Genomic DNA, 22,102 nt, shown 5'->3' on the forward strand with positions numbered 1-22,102 from the left:
ATTTTAGGCACTCCCACAGTATAGATAACTGAACATTTCTTCATCCAGTTTCACTGATTATTATTACAAAAGTGAAATGCTATGTTTCTCATTTACTTACATTCAGGTGATGGTCATTTTCAATTGAAGGAGGCAGCCCCTTATCTCTGTATTTCCCTTCAGCCACACTACAGCTTAAATGCCAGAGAGCCCTGTCGAAGATCCAGGCTGGTTTCAGGTGCGGAGAATTTACAAGATTATAACCACATTCTGGATGCTCCCTAATCCATTCGCTGTTAGCAGCTTATTTAAGAAGAGAAAAAAAAAAACAGAATAATTAAACAAGTTGAATTATTTAACTTTTATACAAACATCTTAGGACCAAAACGTTAGGATAGCATAGGAGGTAAAATCAGTTCCTTTTCCAATGGAAGGGTTTGACTTCAGCCAATACAGAATCAGGCCATGTGAAAGCTTGCATTCCACTAACGTCTTTGATAGGACTATAGAAAGTCAGTAGACAAACAGGTATCACTTCTAGTATAGCAGAGAGAATTTTACATTTTTTGTTGCAAAACAACACACACTGGTTGCTGGGCATTATTTCTCTCCAAATAGCCCCTTAATATGTTTACGGTCAAGAATATCATTTCTCACCAAGTATGGTGCTAAAAATGGCCTAAAGATACAAGATGTTCCAAAGAAACAGAACCTTTCAGAGTAGTGATTTGGATGCCTGGGAGGGTAGAGGAGAGGTGAACCCAGAGTGGAGGATTTATATATGACCCTATGCTGTAAATAAACTGATCAGCCCACTGGACCAGATGTAGCGATGGGAAGGGAGGCAAATCATTGATCTTCATTACAAAGCCCTGATACGGAGTAATAAGCACATCCTTCCCTCTGGTGCATGCAGCAAGCTGAATGATGGTTCATGTAAGACCCCTTTTATCTTCACTCCTGTAGCAGCATAGAGAAAAATACTGATGTTTGTTTTAAATAAAATTAAAAATGAACACAATACAGAAATCAAGGAGCCCTGATCACAGAAACTGAGTGCAACTCACTGCACTATACACAAGGCTATGCCTGTAGTAATAGTGGGTACCCCTGAAGGGTGGAAGAGATTATAAATCACTGGGGGAATATGAAAGAGAAGAAAAGAAAGCATCTAACTCCCATTACTTCATTTCTCTTTCCTCATGGAAAAGTCCTAGATAGAGTTGAATAGAAAATTATTATTTTCATGGGATCTTTTGAACGAGTCTATGTAATATAATAGAGCATTAGAACTGCTACAGAATGGCTCAACAACCAAACAAAAATGATCACTATTAAATTCCATGGGGTTTTTCTGGGAGCAATTTCATTCATCACTATTGGTTTCACCTCTGTATAATTCTTACACGACTTTTAGATGTGCATTTTCTTAGCACTGAATTGTTTTAGCAGAGCCATGAGAGACTGAAGTAAAGCAAATGTGGTACTTAACTCAAAGAAAGAGGAAAAAAGGATTGTGTCAGTTACTATCCACAAGTAATTTCTAACCTTGGTAAAACAGCAGAATAAATATTAAGAAAGAGTCAAAAATCCCCTATATCACAATGGAACCACAAACAACATGGGCTGATTAATAAAAACTACCAACTGTTTTGGGGGGTTTGTTGAGGTTTTTTGTGGGGGAATGGAGGGGGATCTTTTTATATCAAAAGGAAAAGAAACAGCACTGCTGCTCACCCTATAGTATGTATAGGTCTCTCTTGTTCAAAGTGACCTCTAACATTGCAGCTCAATATCATTTAGAATTTGGCTTTGACTGTTCGACCTTTATAAATATGGAACTCTGCCATCCACAACTAAAAGCAGCCTACTCAACTGAAAGGAACAAAGCAACATTACCTTGGGCTTTTAAAAGCTTCACTTGTAAATATTTTGTATGGGGAATTATTCAACATGCATATGCTATCTCAGACATCTGTATGAAAAATATTTTTTTTCTTTAAAAAGCAAAGTTATCCTATTCTGCGTAGATGAGCAAAAAGCATGATAGATGCTTCTAAGAAAGACTTCTCCTTTGGCCTCAGAAATGGTTGATTGATTCCTTCCAACAAAACATAAGGCAGCAAAATGACTACTTTTCACTTGATTCTGAGAAACTGCCTTTCTAGCCTACAGAGAGGAAATGAAAATATTTCTAATCATTGTGATAAAGGAATTGCTTTGAAGATTAATCCTCTCAATAATTGGAATTTAGTGAGAGAAACTTATTTCTGGAGAAACACTAGACACACAGCATTATGCTTGACAAACTATTCTTGCTTTGTGAAATGCAACAGACTGAAAATATATGTATATCTGATTAGAGAAATTCACCGATGTAGGGATTTTCAGCAAATAATATATTCACCATAATATTAGCTTCATTTTAAAAAAGGAAGGAAGGAAGAAAAGAGGAAGGAAGAAGTTTACTAGCCCATTCTGTTGTGAAGATTAGTTTCAGAACTGAAATTAATGCAATGTTGTCTTTTTGAGTGTGCAGCCAGATGCACAAAAACAATAGCACTCAGACTTTTTCCCTTTCATCTCAAATAAGTGTTGACTCTGATGACTAGTTTGATTTACCACATAAGTTTAAGTGCTACTGAAGACTGATTAAAATAGTTCTGGCTATAGGGAAATGGGAGAAATTTCCCTAAACTGCAATACACATACACGCTGGGCAGAGAAAGAAGACAGAAGAGATAAGCAGGGCTGGTAGCTTGAGAATGGTACAGGAACTGTAGTTACAGATGTTAAAATATAGCAAATTCTCATCTGGTGTTGTGGGGACATTATAAGGCCCCAGCCCTGCAAACACACAAGAGCATAACTTTACTCATGTTAGTAAAGTTACACACATGCATGAGAATTTGTAGACTCAGAGCCCAAGCTTTTAATCTATATTTGTAAAAAAGCGTATTGTAGCAAGAATACCAGATGAGGCCAGGGGTGTTTGTTGTCTGCAAGGCTAGCTAGCTCAAAAGAAATAAACTGCAAGTTTTGTTTGCTTTACACAGAGCTACATTTCATTTAAAGAAAGGATTGTGACACTAACATGTTTAATCATTTTATTGCTGATCCCGTTATCAGACATTCAGTTGTTTGAGAGTACTGCATAAAACTAAGCTTTTTTTGAATATACAAACGGCCAAATATTCTATCAAATTATTTTGATTAGTCAAATAATGATTAAGATACTTCCCAGAAGCGGCTTAGAATTAAAATATTCCAACTGAAATCTTTTTCACCACTTAAATAGAAAAAGAACCACCACCTATATTAGTTTATCAGCAGCAAACAAAAAATAAAATCATGGAACCTTTTAAAATGCATGTATATCTAACCAAGCAAAGTTTTTAACGGCTGTCCTCACTTGCCTCTTCTTGGCCTACCACTCCTACACTGCTTGCTCTTATGACTTATGTTATGTCCAAACTTGGGTCCTGTTTTCCAAACACGTGTTCATGTGAATAGCTCTTACTCATGTGACTAAGAGTTTGCAGGCTTCAGCTCTTTCATTTTACAGCCATTGAAGTAGGGACCATCTATTATTTAGCTATAAAAATACCATAGGCCAAACTAATGGTACCATAGAAATATTACATACTGAACTGTATTTAGATATTAGACTCCTACAAAAAATAAAATATACAGAGTTGGTACCAAGGACACACATGACCTTTGGAAATGGGCACAGGAGTGGGTGTGTGGGGAAAGGGTTTTCCTTGGTACATTGTGGAAATGTACAGTCTTTCATGGGATCTGGGAGAATGTATATGATAGAATTCATCTTACTCTTTTAAATAACCATCTTATTCCTAATCTGTTTTTGTTAATCATTGCTCATTGAGTCAAAGAAATGGATTTTAAAAGCATCTTTGATGTTTAAGTAAATAGCACTCCAACATCTGAAAGAATCAGAAGTTCCAAAAATAGAGGGGTGCAGTGCGCTATGAGTAGCAGCTCTACAGAGTACATTATAAAAGAAACTGGAAGACTGAGAACATATGATCTATTTTCGCACTATTATGTGGAATAATTAGACTTAATTATTGGGATACAAAATTGATCCTGTTACTAATGTCGAGAACATATTCCTTTAACCTCTCTTCTTTTAAAAGTATTATATGGACCTGTTCCATACCTTCTCTTCCCATCAGCCCCATTCACGCCCACTACTGCTTTCCTTTCTTCCTCCCTCTAATAATAGTATCCTTAAGTTGGTGTGTTTTTTTTAAACAACGAAGAACATCACACTTGTCACACAGTGTAATCCAGTGAATTTATGCCTGAGCAATGCCCTGCGGTATATATAATTACAGTTAGTATGAAAATATAGACATGCATATTGGTGTTCGATAGATACATTGTTTCTATGAGGATGTCCTTAGATTTTTGGTGCTTTAAGCACAGATAAAGAATTCTCATTTTGCCATCTTAATAGACAACTCTCCCTGACAGACACAAGAGATGCCTTAGACTTAAAGGGTTCAGAAGGCAGATAAAGAAGAAGTTCCTTAAAAAGCCTTTTAAAAGGTCTATTCAGGAAAAAAAAAATGGACTAGTGGAATAACCAGATTAGCTTTGACAGCATTACTGAGTTGGCAACAGAAAGCATCAAGATAGTGTAACAAAAATCATACCAGTATGATTGTAGACTACATCTGTTATACAAAGCATATTCCATTCATTTTTCATTTTTTCCACTAGGTTTCCTACACTGCTCCAAGTACACTTTTTGTTTGGGCTTGAAAAGTCAGGATTTACTTCTAACTGATCAGCCAGAGAGTAGCATGATCTAGATAATCCAAGTTTTTGCAATGGTGTAAAATGAATCATGTTGTAACCTACAAAAATGACAAGGAAACCATTTGTTAATACAAGAAAAATGTTACAATGAAGATGAGGAAATTCTATGATTATACCATTTATCACAGTATGTACTGAAAACAAAACTTTTCAAATAAATAAGAGAAGTTTTAGGGTAAGATTTAAACCATTCTCTATCCCCATCTCCTGTCCCCCATTTCAATCAAGTTTACAAAGCTTCACATCTATGTGAAACAATCTAAAAATTTATATCACATTTTTAAAGGTGAATCCCAAATACTTGTCTTTCAAAGCAAATATTTTACTAATCAGACTGGTTTGCTCTATTATATGTTTAGCATTGAATTCAGTTTCATAACTATTTTCATAACTTAAACTGCAAACTAAAAAAAGATATATGAACGGTGTAACACATACCAGTAGAACTTAACCAGTATAAATGTAAGCCGTATCCCTTAAAAATGACCTTTACAGAGTATGTGGTTATTACCTGATTCTTTTGCAACTTTAAGACGATCTTCCCATTCCTCAAATGGTCCCAGACACTTAGCTAGGAATGTCTGGAGCGTAACACAGTCCAAATGCAATACATGATTATCAGCTCCAACACGCAAAATAGGGTCCACAACTATGTAACCTCCACCACTTTTCTCATTTCTAGAATAAATTGAGTCTATTAACCACTGGAAAAGCAAATGCCCATTGCACCAGCCATTTCTAACACCAGAAGCCAATCTATAATCTGGTAGTTTAAAATCATTCCATTTTAGCCACAAAACAGTTATCGATCTTTCAAACTTAGAGTTGTTCCCAGCATTTCCCCAATTTATGGATGCATTTAGACTCAAATTTACTTCATGTTCTACCTGTGAAATTTACAACAAGGCCTTTTTCTGGAGAAAGAACATACAAAAGACCTCAGTCCTGCAGTTGGATCCATGCAAGTAGACCTTTAGGACTGTTTGAAGTCCCATGGATTTCACTGGGGCTTTGTGCAGATATGCGAATCAGCCTGCACGGACTGAAGTGAAGAATTGGGGTCAAAAAACAGTGACTGAACCTATGAGTTGCTGAGTATTCTTAACCCCCACATTGATTTAATTCAGCACCTTGAAGAACTGTGCCCGAGTCTTATTCTTGTGTAACACCAAGGCTAATGATTAAATGGGAAAAAAGTAAGAATGCAAGTTTTATTATAAAACTTTAAAAATCATGTATCAGAACAGCCACCATTGTTTTTGTAGGTACTCTGACTATAATCTACAAGAAATTCCTCTACTAAGCAATTTTTTAATAGAATGAACATGAGTATTCCCATAACCACAATGAGATAACTACTAGAGGAAGTATTGCTGATGGTGAAAATTATAAACTGGGATCAAAATTTTTCCTCTGATCACTGGTCCAGGCTGAGAACCTGGAAGATTTTTATGGTCCTGATCAGCCACAATGGTCCCAAAACTATCAGCTCTTAAACAATGGTAATAGGTGAGGTACAATACACTACAGATTGATTGATTGCATTAGACTTTATAAAAAAACTGAATTCTTATTACCATCTTACTTTTATTCTTATACTGTCTCAAGACCTCAAAAAAAAAAATCACTGAAAAGTTAGAGATGAATGGGTTATTACATAGGTTTTGAACATAATGGTTTCTAGCTCTGGTAGCAGCTATATGTCAGAACTGAGTGGAACAAAACATGAAGATATGTAAGAAAGACTACTTATTTTAATGTCTGATCTCTCACAACCTTCCAAGTCTATTAATTAATTACCATTAGAATGCTGATGACTTTGAAACCTTTCAGGCATGGATTGCCTTTCCAAAATTCATAAACAAATAGAAGATTAAATTTGTTCCGAGTACTCCCCAAAACACTGCAGCATCAAAAACCACATCTTGCAGCCTTTGTGGGCAGTCCTCTGCAGAAGCCAATGACTGCACTGAAATGGAAACTGAATTATCATCTTACACCTCATAGTTATCCTTCTAGGTCAAGACTGAGATACATGGAGTAGTGAGGGGAAGACTGCAGTTTTTCATATGTAAAAAGTTCCACTTACTCATGACTGAAATAATACTGGTATGATCCAGAAATTTGGAGATCCAGTTTACAATATTTGTCAGAATCATCTTCTCTTCCTGTTGGGTTGTGCCATGATAGTGCCCTGAACTTGCGGCGATTGAATAATTCTCCAGAAGCTGGGTAATTAGTGTACACTGTAACATGCTTGCCTTGTAATGTTGGGCCCAGTCGGAATTGCAGTTCAAAACCTCAACAGAAAAGAGAATGGGTTTAAAAAAATAATCTCATTTATTAAAATTAAAGACTAAATCTTTGGTTTATTATTGTGATTTACAATATGAAGATTTTAAGTTAATAGATGTACTGTACTGTAATTCTAAATAGGTATATTGGGTGTAAAGTTAAGAGAATGTTTTTATTTTACTGGCATTTCTCATCAACAGATAATGATACTATAATAATTATTTCTACTTCTCTGCTAGTGTTACCATTCAAAACCAACCAGAACCCTGAAATAGGAAATGGGAAACTAATTATGTATCCCTCTTCAGAGCACTTTATTTCTATTTCTGTTCAAATACAATACAGTAACTAAAAATGCCTGGAAAAAGTTATTTATTGCAGTTTTAGAAGAATTGTGAGGTGACAGGAGTATTACTATCTAAACAGTCACCTCATTTTTAATATATAATATATAGAGATGGTACACATTTTTTATTTAATTTAAATGTCAACTTAAAACCCATATTTTACCTATTTTTGTTATGTGTAACACCCAATTACTATATCACTATAATTAACACATGGGGGGGAAAAGACTATAAATGACACTATAGTTGACACAGTGGGGAAGAATGCTATTTTTCTCTAGTCTGTTTCTCTTTGTGCACTTGGAAACATTTGCTGTCTAGTCAGTTTCTCATATTTATGTGAATCTTTCACATAGCCCTGGTCTACATGGGGCGGCGGGAGAGGGGAAATCGATCTAAGTTACGCAACTTCAGCTAAGTTAATAACGTAGCTGAAGTCGACGTACTTAGATTGACTTACCGTGGTGTCTTCACCGCGGTGAGTCGACGGCTGCCGCACCCCCTGTTGACTCTGCCTGCGCCTCTCGCAGCGCTCGAGTACAGGAGTAGATGGGAGAGCGCTCGCGGATCGATTTATCACGTCTAAACTAGATGCGATAAATCGATCCCTGCTGGATCGATCGCTGCCCACCGATCCGGCGGGTAGTGAAGACATACCCATAGCAACAGAGAAAGAAAATAATTCTCAAAAATAAAAGCACAACAGGAAAATATGACTCTCAAACCACATACACTGGCACAGGAACTTGGGAATATGTAGCACCTGAATTTACTTTCTATCATTTTTTTTTTTAAACTGATGAGGTTCTAAGTGGACACTCATTTTTTTAAATTTAATTGAATTGGGAAGATAGGTATTTGTGAAAAACAGAAGACCAAACTTGAAAATGAAAATATTTTACTTTAGGTATTTTTACATTTCATGGAATGTTCAATTAAACAAATCCAAAAACCTTTACATTTTTTGAAGATATAAATGAAGTTACAGACTGAGGCCCCACTCCTGCAATTTACAGCTTGGACAGCTATATTTGCATGGACCCCACTGACTTCCATGGGACTCTGCCTGGGTGCAGCGCTCATCCACAAATTGTAAACTGCAAGATTGACGCCTTAATACCCTAAAACGGAAACATGTGTCCCCCAATCCTAAAATCTAATCCACTCAGGTGAACACTTGTCCACATGGAATTTCATTTAAGCCAACAGGTCTCAGTGCAAGTATGTGCCTGAATGAATCGGATTGTAGTATCAGGGCCTTAAAAGCCTGGTCTGCTCACGTGAGTAAAATTGGACAGATACTTAAGCGCTTGCAAGGCAACAACCATTACTGATTGAGGCCTCAACCTTGCAACTGCCTACACCCACACACAGCCATGCACCCTGCAGGGCCACAGTGACTTCCATGGACAGTCAATTGCAGGATCAGAATCTTGGAATCCATGACTTTTTTACCCATTCTTCAGTTAAAAAGCAAAATACTCTTGGTTGTCTTGTCTTCCTAGTAAGGAAGTTCTACATGTAGTCTAAAGAATAGATAAACCAACCATGTATTAGAAAAAGAGTTTAAAATTGTGCTGTAACATGTAAAAAAGTTAAACAGCTGAATACGCTATCCCAATTGAATAAAAAAAGTTGCTCAATGAATGGAATTGTGCTAGCACGACCAAATATCAGATTCCAGCTATCCAAAGACATTTAAATAGCCCATGCCAATGAAGTTTATAGTACGTTACTTACCCTATCATCCACTAAACATAAAAGAGAAAAAAACAACCCACCCTCCAAGCACATAATAGTGCAAAGGCTTAACAAAAGTTTCAGGATTTGGGTACCTATCAATTAAAAACCTAGCTAACTTGGTTGCAAAAATTGCACACAAAAAAATCACTCTTAGGGCTTGTCTACACTGGCATTTTACAGTGCTGCAACTTTCTTGCTCAGGGGTGTGGAAAAACACCCCCCTGAGCGCTGCAAGTTTCAGTGCAGTAAAGTGCCGCTGTAGACAGTGCACCAGCACTAAGAGCCACGCTCGCAGCACTGGTAGCTATTCCCCTCATAGAGGTGGTTTTTTATAGTGCTGGGAGAGCTGCCACGGCAGTGCTTTAACATTGCTAGTGAAGACGTGCCCTCAAAAAGTTCAGGCAATTTCTCCCCACTATAGTCTTGACATTTCCTTATTGAGTCTGCTAAAATTAGATCAGGCTACAGGGTTATATGCCTTAGATATCTTATTCCCTATAGTAACAGTACTGATACCAGGAATGCTTTGCCTAAATTAGCTAGTTGAGGGAGAGAGTAGCTATCAATTTAGACAATTTGAAATGTATGGTTTTCAAATATTTAGCAGCCTCCAAACAAAGCTTACATAGCCTGAAGAAAAGTTAATAAGGAGGTCAGAACTGACTCTGCACTTTGTTCGTTAATGATAAAAGTTTCTGGTAAATTCACATACTAATCATTCAGCAAATTCTGAAATCAAAGTATTTAAGCAGACTTCTAGTTTTAGAGAAGGGTAAAAAAGGTTGGGCTGTTCTGAAAGTATTTTGAAAGTACTGTAAATTCATAAATCAACTATTCTTGGACAATATTTTTTAAATCTTCCTGGTGAAAGTTAAAACTTTTACGGTTGCCCCTTAAAAAAAAAAAAGTACGCAAGAAAGAATAAAGATATCAGATAGCATTTTCATCTTGAACAGTTTATGGGCTGAGATTGCTGACCAAGAGGATACTGGTCCAAACATATCTTTCACTAACAGGTTGATGGGTATACTTAAAAATAAAAATAGTTCCAAGTATTTACGAACATGAGAAATAATTGCAAATTACAGCATTGCTGAAATACATTTAGCACACAAACATGTTTTTCCAAATCTTACCTGTAACCCAAAAAAAGTACTGACAACATCAATATAGTTCATATACCTACGACTAAGATACATAATAGATTTGTACATAACAGATTTAGTACTGCACAAAAAAGTTGGATTGCAAAGAGTTTTATAAATAGCAAAGACAAGGACTGAAGCAGCAATGGATATGGGAGTGCTATAGTTATACCATCCTTCAGGTACTGTCTTAAACTAGGCTCATATTTAACTGGAATAGTGATTTTGCTTTTTTTATACAATTTGCCTTTTGGCCTGAAAGTGTTTTATAACCCACATTGATCCATAGTTGTGGTCACTAAAGCTATCACCATACAAACAATCAACAACATAAAAAGAGCACTACAATAGCAGAGGACAGCAACTAACCTGAACACACAGAGTGTGTGAGAGAGATGATGGGTGAGGGAAAAAACAACAGCTCTCCACGATCGTTTTAATGAATGAATTTCAGTGGTCTCTTACCTACCCTCTGCCTAGACTCTCGCTTCAGTTACGAACCAGCGCTGCGCAGAGCAGCCCCGTTACATGTCAGCACTGACCTTGCTCAAGCCTGAAGAGGGTCTTCTCCAGCTTTTCCATGGCGCTGAGAAGCAGAACTCGAATCTGGTTACTGGGGGGCATTTTTGCTGCCTGGCGACTTGCCCTCTTTCAAGGGGGGACACTTAGTGTCGGAAATACAGGCGCGACCCCTACAAAAACAAACAACCCCCCCACAAGTCAACAGCCAGGAAAACAGGAAGGAGTCCCAGCCCCGCGGGAGCCAGACTTACATTGCCCCAGCCTGCAGAGCGCCCGCGGGGAGGCAGCCCCGGGAGCTGGGAGTCCAGCCCCGCCGCGCAGGGCCGAGCCGCAGGCAGACAGCGGCGGCCGGGGGACGCGCAGGCGGAGGGGCAGCTGCGCCTGTCAGTCTCCCCGAACAATGCGCCCTGGGCCCGCGTCCCACCCCAGGGGCTATATAAATAGCTGCCGGGCGCGGGGCTACTCACGGCGGCTGCTCCGCGCCAAGAGCCTGGCCAGGTAGAGGCACCAGGGGCTTCTCCGGCGGCTACGGGCCGGGCGGATATTCACCTCCCCGGCAGCGGCACGCACCGCCCAGCGCCGCCCGCCTCGCGACAACTTTATTGGTTCCGCCGCGGCCTGACGCTGCCTGGGCGAGGGGGCGGCGGAGCTCCCGCGAGAGGCCCGGAGCGGCGGCTGGAGGAGAGGGGGTTGCGCGGGGCAGGGGTGGCTGGAGCGCTGCTGGCATTTGCAAGGGAGAATTTTAAAGGCTGCGCACTCAGCTACTGTATTTATTTAAAAGCAAAGGCCTGTGGCGGTCCTGACAGCGCCCAGCAGTTCGGCAGGGAGGAGAGCTCACAGGTCAAGCCAGGGCCCTTCAGCTTCCACTCACCGCTCCAGGAGAAGTTACCCCAACCCTACAGCTCTAGTCATCTGCCTGCCCTAGCCCCTGTACCCGTTCCACGTTTCTGTCTTCTTCCACCCTGCGTAATTCCCTCCAAGCCCCCTGTACCCTAACAGCTTTCAGAGATCGGGGGCAGGTAGTTTCACTGTTGTTCAGTTTTTCGAAGGAATACTTCGCTGCTAACTGCTACGGTGGCACTGAATTTAACATATCGTTCTAGGTATAAGCATAATGTGCTAATTAGTGCACTCACCACAGATTATGGAGGAGATGTGATTAAAGAAACGTTTCTGGTAATATTATCTGTCCGTTGTAATAGCAAAATGGACACATTTAAATGGACAGTTTTTTTTAAACCTGTTTCAAAACCACATGATACAGAGTTGTCTCTTACCAAGGGCCTAATCATTCAATGGTCTGTGCACCACCCGTTCTCCACAAGCTCTTTCAGCAGAAAAAGGGGCATTATACAATACATACAGATGACAGTGGAAAGAAGCTGTGGTAAATAGTCACAGTGCGCCATGCTTCCAGTGGACAAAGCCATCCATAGGTTCCCATTCTTCTGCTATACTCTACCGTAAAAAGGTGATATGTCAACTGGTGTATATACCACCAATGAATAAGATTAAAGTATAAGGATAAATATTGAGCCAAAAAGTAAGGAAGGAAAGAAACCTTAAAATGTCTATTACATGTACAATACATAGTCTTTCCTTTGGAAACTGCACAACTCTTCTTCTGTGAAGGCAATTACTCTACAGTATTATGATCTGTATATCTCTTCAGTTTCTTGGTTTTCTTATGAAGAATACTGTAATCTGAAATATGGTCACCTAGCCTCTCTGACCACTGCCTTAGCAGCCTAATATTGCAACAACAAAATAGTTAGAACAGTTGCTACAAGCATCTCACCACTGATCCATCATTAACTGACACCACCAAAAAGGTCAATCTTGCAGCTAGGGAAGGTCAGTCTATTTTCATTGCCTGGTACTATAAAAAAATCCTACTTCTCAATTTACAGTCCCTGTCTGACTGTTTATTGCTTTTTATGTTTGCACAGGCAGCATATTGCTGAGTGAAGTGAGCAATAAGAAAAAAGCTAGTGAGAGTAGAAAATTTAGATATTTGTTGAAAGGTTTCTTCCTCTTCTTCTACAGTCACTGTGTACCTTACAGACACACAAAGCAGCAGAACAATCAACTGTTCTTGTAGTAATTAAAGCAGTTAGAATGGTGTATGCATGCTTTCACCACTACAGGAAAGTAAAGGTTTCTCTGTTGGGAGAGAGAGTGTAAATAAGCATATTTTTAGAATTCATTCACATTTTTAATTCCATTATTCAAATGTTTATTTTTGTAACAAACTAAAAACTGGTATCCTATTAAATATATTCATCTTTTAACTTTTCTCCTAAAGTTCACAAAGACTCCTGAGTTTGTACACCATATTTAATATTTTTTCCTTTTTTTTAAAAGTCTCTTAAAAAGCTTTTAAATTATGAATGCATTTTAAAGATTTTATTAATTTATAAAACCACTATTAGAGCAACTTTTTTCCATTCATAAGCACCCCTAAAAGAGCAGAAGGAATTCATGCAAGAGGATAGGAGAAACATTTTGAATCCTAAAAAAGATTAAGACATAAGCAGATAACATTTGTGGTGGAATCTCCTTCCTTAGAGGTTTTTAAGGTCAGGATTGACAAAGCCCTGGCTGGGATGATTTATTTGGGGATTGGTCCTTCTTTGAGCAGGGGGTTGGACTAGAAGACCTCCCGAGATCCCTTCTAACCCTGATATTCTATGATTTCAAACACATTTTTCAAATTGAAAAAATCTTAGTAATACAGCATCTGGAAAGATATACTGACGGAGAAACTACCCTGTTCATCTAGCACATTTTCAGTGAATGAGAGAAGGCAAAGCAGCTAGCCATTACTGGACATACAGCAAAAGTCATTGTGGGTCTGATTCTGCAAAATGACAAGCATCTTCTGAAAGGTGATGACCATCCTCAAATTCCAAAATCCATTTTGCAAGATTGGCCCCCATAGTCCACATCCGTAATACATTTAAAATAAAATCCAAATATAAAGTGGGAGTTACTTAATGCAAGATTCCAGTGATTGTAATCTTACATGAATAATACAGAACCAGATTCTTCCCTTGGGTACACCTTTTGTCACATTAGAAGTCAACAGGAATTGCTGGGGAAGATTTTTCCAAGCCTGTACGGGGTTTAGGACTATAAATCTTGACCTCTCTGACATCTCCCAGTGCATGTCTAATAGTTGAAGTTCAATGTGGCTAAAACAGCACTCTCACCAAATATCCCCCCCCCAACCTCCCCGCTACCTCATCATGAGCATCATGACTGTCACTCAGGCCCATAACCTAGGTGTCCTCTTTGGCACGGACCTGTCTGCAAGTTCTCATATCCAGACTATGTCTAACTCTTGCAGATTCATAGTGTTATACCAATAAAATAAAAACCAGCAGGATCTTATTAAAGGGAAAAAGGCAAAATACCACATTTATTGTGAATACAGAAAGAATCATAGTAAGCAGTTATAGCTATAACATTTCATTCAATCTCATATTTATTCACACATTCATTCATACAAAAACACACACAGACACAGAGGTTCTGCAAGGTTGTTATCATAGTTACCAGCTTTAGAGTTGCTCATGCCAAGCCACTGGTCAGGTGGTCTGGACATGAGGAGGGAGCAGGGCCTCGTCAGATACTCATCTGATGCTCCTGGAAGTTGGTTTGCAGAATCAGACCCCAAAGTTCTCACTTTCCAGAGTCCATTTTTATAGGAATTTCTTCCTATGCCAGTCTATGGGAATTGCTTCATCATGCTGTTGCTGAATCAATCAGCAGATGGCACATTCTTGACGGCTCCGTGCTGCTAGATGTTATCTTGTTCTTTGGTTCTCCCATTCTTGAGGCTGTTGGGTGGATTCCAGTCTGCCCTCCAGGGGTCCTCTGGTTATTTCCACTTGACGCCTTCTTCAGCCGATGGACACTGGATTCTTAGGCTGGCACCTCCCTGATCATTCAGTTATTATCCACACCAAGCATCCATCCACATACATCCTCTATCTCTATTTTAATCACAAATGTTAACAAAGCGAGATGAATACAACGAAAGGACGGGGAGTCTCTGGGTGCTGTTTCTATTGTTACAGAGTATTGCTTTGAGTCTCTCTCTGTGTGAGTAGTTGTTGTTACAAAGAATTGCTTTGAGAACAGACTCTGTCTTAGAATGTACTAACACAATTAGCAGTTTGCAAGTTTCACACATAGAGGGAGAGAAACAGTACCAAAAACCAAGAGACCTCTTAATTAGTAATACCCTGGAATTTAAACTATGGGGAATTTAAACTATGGGGAATCAAACTCATCTGTGATTTTAATACAGAACTTCTTTAATATGATCCAACAATAGGTGCCGACTCCGTGGGTGCTCGGGTGCTGGAGCACCCACAGGGAAAAATTAGCGGGTGCTCTGCACCCACCAGCAGTCAAGCTCCCTGCCCCACCACACCTCATCTCCTCCTCCACCTCGTCCCCTGAGCATGCCGCGTCCCCGCTCCTCAGCCTGCCTCCCAGCACTTGCCACCACCAAACAGCTGTAGCAAGCTCCAGAAGGGAGGGGGGAGGAGCGGGAACATAGCACACTCAGGGGAAGAGGTGGGGCCAGGGCAGGGATTTGGGGAAGGGGTTGGAATGGGAGCAGGAGGGGTCCAGGCAGGGTGGGGTCAGGTGGGGGGGAGCGGTCGAGCACCCACCGGCGCCAATGGAAGTGGGCGCCTATGTGCAGATTCTTTTTGTATTGCATCTGTAAGAGAAGAAGATTTCCTATCCATCGACACAGCTAAAGCTCTTGTTCAGGCTCTCATCAGCTTGTGTCTTGATTACTGCAACATCTTTCCCTCTGGCCTTGATAAATATAATCTTCCCCTGCTCATACACATTCAGAATGCTTCTGCAAAGATCATTCTTCTGAGCAATTGCTTTGACCATATCACACCCCTGTCTGCATCTGTCCACTGGCTCCCTCTTCTCTACCATATCAAACATTTTTGACCTATCCCCATCCTACCTATCATCAGTCCTTCAATATAGAGAGGTTGACTTATGTTTCTGATTGGCTCATGATGCAATTCTCCATCACCTACTTATTAAATTTTCAAACAAGCATTTGTGCTCTCTCTCTCTCTCCCGCTGTGTTTCATGTTTGGGAGGTACTCCCTGTAACCATCTGTAAAACCACTTTATTGTTCTCTTTCAGATCCCTCCTTAAAACTCCTTTACCATGATGCCCACAACTGTTACGATGCTGGAGTATTGAGTCCACAATCCTGCCAACGAATACGGTCTCTTTTCTCTGTGTACCCCCAGTAGTCTGTATCTCGTCTGTATCTCATCTTATATTTGCAATTTTCTGATCTTTAGGGAAGGAACTCTGTTTGGGTTTGTATGATATCTAGTACAGTGGGATCCTGATGCATGATTAGGGCTCTTAGGTGTTGTAATAATACAAATTAATAAATCTACAGGATTTGCTCTCCTAAATCCCTTAGGCCAGTGGCTCTCAACCTTTCCAGATTACTGTACCCCTCTCAGGAGTCTAATTTGTCCTGCATACAACACTCCTCACTTAAAAACTACTTTCTTACAAAATCAGACATAAAAATGCAAAAGTGTCTCAGCACTTGTTACTGAAAACTTGCTTACTTTTTCCATTTATCATATTATAAATAGGAATATAAATATTGTACTTATATTTCACTGTGTAGCATATCAAGCAGTATAGACAAGTCATTGTCAACATGAAATTTTAGTTTTAGTGACTTCGCTAGTGCTTTTTATGTAGCCTGTTGTAAAACTATACATACTCCCAGTTGAGAGCCACTGCCTTGGGCTATTAGAAAATCTCCCTTGCATGCTTGTATCTAAAGACATTATTTGGCCTTCAGTGTCCAGGTTACCATGAGAATTAGGCGAAAATGAAATCCTTTTGTGGAGTCTATGTAGACTCACATTGCATGTAATTTGACTTATTTTGATACATGCTACTAGTTAATCGGTGTTAAGACATATTCCCTTGAAACCTTTCACAGCATTTACAGGATGTAGTCTTTCAACATACTTTGCCAACCAACATATCTAGTGTTTCTCCTGGTGTCAACCATAGCGGCTTCTGCATGCCACACACACCCTGACTAGTTTACAACATTTTTGGGGGCAAGGGTCTCAAAGTTTCCTTTGCCTTTATTGAACACCTAGAACATAGTACCTTCACTGTTAATCTCTGCTGTGATTATCCCTTAGCATTGCAGTAAACACTTCCAATCCTAAAGAAATCAAGCTTATTTAGCATACAAAATAAAGGGAAAATAAAAATTAAGCTTTATATTAATATAGGGTAGTCTAAAATGGTGACAAATTTAGCTAACTAGGCTGGATCTTTTAATTACAGCACATTGATATGGTAGCTTTTGAAGTGTATAAACTAAATCCCATTGCTCGCATGCTTTCTCTCTCTCATGTACCTGTGTATGTGAGACAGAGGGTTGTATGCTATGGCAGATTTTGTCATGTGTACATAACAAATAAAGTCACCTGAACCACATTTGCTATGTCATTTTCATTCTCCTGATCAGCCTCCTGTCTCATGGCTTCCTCTCAGATGAAGACTGTGTAATGTCTTGGTCCTTTGGCCAGGTCACTAAGTTCCTCCATTCCAGAGATACCACAGTCCTTCCAGAGCAGCTGCCTGGCTGATATCTCCAATGCCCTGTGCCACTACCCAGGGGCTGGTAGGGGGAACACAGACCCATCCTTTACACTGGGTTCCTACCCTGGATCCCAAGCCTGTACTATCTTAGCATTTGCTGCTATTCACCTGGGTATCTTCCTACATAACTAACTCCCCTTCCTTTTTAGGTTTGTTATTCCACTCACCTACCTCTTAAGAAAAAGAGACAGACTCCTCTCCTAAAACCCCCACTACTGGTGGCTCCTGGGCTTTATACAGGCACTGTCTGTTCCTGTGCAGCTCAGCCTGTTTCTAATTAGTGGCCTCCTTGTAGCCTATATCTCTCCCCAGCTGGCTGCTTAATTGGTTAATTAGGCCTGCCTGACCTCATGTACCCTTTCAGGAATACACCCCATCACACTTAGGCACATTTAATATGGGATTTACTATTTCAAGAAATAGGCATTTGATTTACTTATTTGAAACTAGTTTTAAAAGAATTTCAGTATTTATCTAAAGTACAGTGAAACAGAAGTGGTGTCTCAGGGCACTCTCCATAGAACAGAACCTTCATACTTGAGTTGCTTCAAATCACTTTACAAACTAATGAGTTAGATTCCAGCAGTGCAGTGTCTGAAAGCAAACACTGCTATCATTAGACAGTCATTTGTTCAGTGAAAGTTCACAAATAGCCTTTGGACAGAACCTACAATTGAGAAAAAACATCATTGGCCAGAAGAAAGAAAAGGAGTACTTGTGGCACCTTAGAGACTAACAAATTTATTTGAGCATAAGCGTAAGCTACAGCTCACGAACGCTTATGCTCAAATAAATTTGTTAGTCTCTAAGGTGCCACAAGTACTCCTTTTCTTTTTGTGGATAAAGGCTAACAGCTACTACTCTGAAACCTATCATTGTCCAGGACACTAGGGTTATGCCCTCTAGCCTATACTTTTCTAAAAGGGTCACAAAGATATTCAGGTTCCTTCTAAACAGCTAGGTAGATTATATAGTCAGGTAGGCACAATTAATAATGCAGGCAAGGAGTCATGGTTTGATGGCGTAAAAAAGCCATTTAGGGGAGCTACAACAACACTGCATACATTTAGGTGAGTTATCAGATGATACATAGAGATCTGGATCCTGACTGATGGTATGCTAATACAAGTGAGGGCCTTTTACTCTGGGCACCTGACAATAGCTCTTTGACCTTTGAAATCTGAACCTTACACGTGGTTAGAAACATTTAGATCAAAGCGGCTTTTTCTAATCCCAGCTCTGCCATTGTTTGTGTGGCTTTGGGCAAGTCATGCTACCTGTTTGCTTCAGTTTCTCTATATAAAATCTGGATGAGAATAATTACTTCACAAGGAAGTTGGGAGTTTAATTAGGTTATGGTTGTTCAGCTTTGGTCATGTAATGAGTAAATACTAAGTATAATTATTATAGTTTTCAGCACATTTGCTGAAGACATATTTGTTTGAGCTTCAGCTGACAGCATCAGTTTGACTAATTTTGCTATGATATTCTTAGGGGAATGTGGTGGGATGGCAAACAGAGTTTTAAAAAGTGTGGGTTGATACCTTTTAAAATATATCCATGATATTCTTACCTGCACAATTTAACTTAATGAAAAAGTGTAAAAATGCCAAAAAAAAAATCCTGTTTTCTTTCTTATTTACATATCATACAGCACCAGTTTTCACGTACAAAGTGAAATATGGTATTTTGATGTAATATGTTCAGGGCCTCTCCCAGAATTTCTGCTCTTTTGGTTCCTATGCATACTTGTCAGATATGCCAATCCTTGAGATTTTTTAAAAACCCTGTTTTGGAAGGAATTCAGGTATTACTTCACTACACTGAATTGTACTTTAGCCATATGAACTTCTTCCTCCAAAAGAAATGTTGAAAATATGCCAGTGATTCTTGTAGCTTTGCCATCACATTTCTACAAGAGCCTTAGGATCACTGAGCCAATTTATGGTAAAAACATAGTGAAAAAAATGGCTAATAAAAATAGAAGATCCTTTAATTCAATCTGTGTAGCTCTTAATGGAATTCACAAGCTAAATAATTAAATAGTCCTGCTACTATTCTATCCTATGGACACATGATTGTTCACCAGAAAGTACAACATGTGCAGGTAGGGGCAAAATCTGCCCTGATATATGACATTCTGCCCGACTGAAGTCAATGAGGTTATAGAGGGTGTCAATGCAGGTGGAATTCAGACCACAATATTTTGAACAGTCTATCTACAGGGTGCCAAAAATGGGACATTGCATATGTTGTAGTGGGAGAGTAGGCTGTACATCGTTAAGAATGTAACTAGCTTTAAATTATAAACTTTTGGGGTGCAGGGATCGCTGTAGGCGAAGGCTGCATTGCCAGGTACTGAGCACCAGAGTGTGTGCTGCAGTAAACTGAGTACAAGGGTGTGATCAGTCGGTCTCCCCTGAAGTGCCGCTTAAGTGGGTTTCAGGAAGCTGGGATACAATGTTGTATGAATTGCCCCAGAATGCGTCGATTCCCTCTACGGGAGGGGGACTGGTTGGTGTGCCCCAGGGTGCACCAATGATGTCCTCTATGGGAGGGAGACTCATTGATTTTATAAAAGGGAAACATGAGAAGGTTCAAAAAACAGTGGCAAAAGATGGATGGAATAAGGGTATGAGTATGATGGACAGTGTGTTGTGGTGGTCTGGTAAGACAAAAGGAAGATTAGAGAAGGGGATTGTAATAACGTATTGCGAACATGAAAGGAAATTACAAGAGCTGGAAATACTCCAAGAGGCTCTTACATCAGAGCTAAATCAAAAGGCAGATTGAAACCGCAAGCTGAGTGAGCTTGAAGCAGAAAACAAGACTCTAAAAGCAAAACTAAAAGAAAACAACTCCTCTGCACGCTGTATTGTTGCTAGCATACAACAAAAGGATAATTTCACTGACTTTGGTTTAGGCAGCAATACTAATAAAGACCAAAATGAAATTAATTGGAAACACCTTAAGAAACAAATTCAGAACTGAAACCTGGCACACATGGGGGAAGATCGAGATAATTGGCCCCCTCCTCCTCCACCTACCCACCCTTTTAACCCAGAATTAAGTGCCAGTGCTCCCTTGGCCCCTCTCCAAGTGACCACTCAGTGGTCAGGGAAAGGTGAAAACAGAGTGGTTCATAATACTTACAAGTACACTCCTCTCAGCAGAGGAAATGAGGGGCTTACTGAAAGATCTCCCTCATCTAAAGCCCAAAGACCCAAATTTGATATTCTGGAAAAGAATAAGCCAGATGGTTACCACCTATACGTTACATCCTAGGGAACTTTATATCTTAACAACAGCTAAATGCCCCGATCTGTCATGGGCCAAGATCCCTACAGAAGGACACCGAAACGGTGTTTGAGCTCTGTTAAATTTGAATCCGAAAATGATATGACCCGTGCCTGTACTGAGTTTAAGGAAGCCATTAAGAAGCCTTGGGGAACGGAGCCAGTAATTGGGGACTGATCGTGGGCTGCGTACAAGGCAAGGACAAGCCTGCGGCTCAGTATTGTTAAAAAAAAAAAAGGGAGGGGGTGTATTCCAGCAATGCAGACATTGCGGACCCAAAGAAAACTGATCAGGAGTTTCTAAAAATGTTAAAGGAAGGTTTTAACTCCCACCTGCAAACAGCCCTTAATTTGGGACTGAACCCAGGCTCTGATTATGAATCCATCTGTATGTGGGCCTCTGAATGTGAAGCCAGACAAGCTAAAGAAATAAAAAGCAAGGCTACTCGCGTTTCTGTGGTAACTGCAAAAAGTAATGTAGCCTTCTATAATTGTGGGTGTCTTGGGCATACCCATAAGAACTGCAGGCACAAGGCCCAAAAGCCTAGTCAGGGACAGAATCATGGCCAGCTGAATCCCTGCAGCACCTCACTGCCCTTTCAATCTGGTCCTAGTCCCGTCTGCACCCCCCCTCCTACCTCACAGTGTTTTGTATGTGAGAAAACTGGACATTGGGCAGCTGGATGCCCAAGCCAAGTAGCCCTGGGCAACCGGCCCAAACCAGTATCTCAACCAGCTGCCAACCCTCACTCACACCTAAGCAAAGAGGAAATGGCCAGGCTTTTAAATTCTATGACCCGCTAGGATCCAGTGGCCCCCACCTTGCTTGTCAGTACTGCTAGTGTAGATATAAATCCCTAAAGGCCGCACTTACAAACATGAATAAGGGGCCGGTCATGCACAATTCTCGTGGACATGAAAGCATCTGTTCCCGTTACTGACCTCCCCCTCCCCACTACTAAACAGTATATTACTATTTCAGGGGTAGGAGGTGCACAACTCACAGCTTATAAAAGCTACCCTGTTCTTGTAAAATCTAATCTATTCTTCTGGACTCAGTCTTTTATGTAGCTCCAAATGCAGAGGGAACTATTTTGGGCATGGACATCCTCTGTGACCTTGCAGCAACTCTCAACCTTGCTCAGAGTACAGTTACATTTACTAATAAACTTATGCTACTCATACCATTCCTCACCTTAATAATAAATTTCTCTCTTCTGTTGCAACTGC

General features: G+C 39.9%; 1 protein-coding gene across 4 annotated transcripts in view; it reads right to left on the reverse strand.

Moving 5' to 3' along the window:
* The window catches only part of AGL (amylo-alpha-1,6-glucosidase and 4-alpha-glucanotransferase), a 56,995-nt gene extending 45,585 nt beyond the window's left edge, over positions 1-11,410 (reverse strand). For 3 of the 4 annotated variants that reach the window (XM_077823492.1, XM_077823493.1, XM_077823495.1), the window contains exons 1-6: positions 11,347-11,410; positions 10,900-11,049; positions 6,917-7,127; positions 5,339-5,505; positions 4,662-4,865; positions 101-282 (exon numbers count right to left, since the gene is read on the reverse strand). In XM_077823492.1, coding sequence (XP_077679618.1) covers positions 101-282; positions 4,662-4,865; positions 5,339-5,505; positions 6,917-7,127; positions 10,900-10,981 — 846 coding nt within the window. In that variant the 5' untranslated portion in view covers positions 10,982-11,049; positions 11,347-11,410. Of the gene's footprint in view, positions 1-100; positions 283-4,661; positions 4,866-5,338; positions 5,506-6,916; positions 7,128-10,899; positions 11,050-11,346 lie in introns of those variants that run through there. The other variant, XM_077823494.1, reaches the window with a different exon arrangement.
* Between the last annotated feature and the right edge of the window lie 10,692 nt (positions 11,411-22,102).

This window comes from Eretmochelys imbricata, chromosome 8, assembly GCF_965152235.1.
Source record: "Eretmochelys imbricata isolate rEreImb1 chromosome 8, rEreImb1.hap1, whole genome shotgun sequence".
In the NCBI taxonomy this organism is placed as follows: domain Eukaryota; kingdom Metazoa; phylum Chordata; order Testudines; family Cheloniidae; genus Eretmochelys; species Eretmochelys imbricata.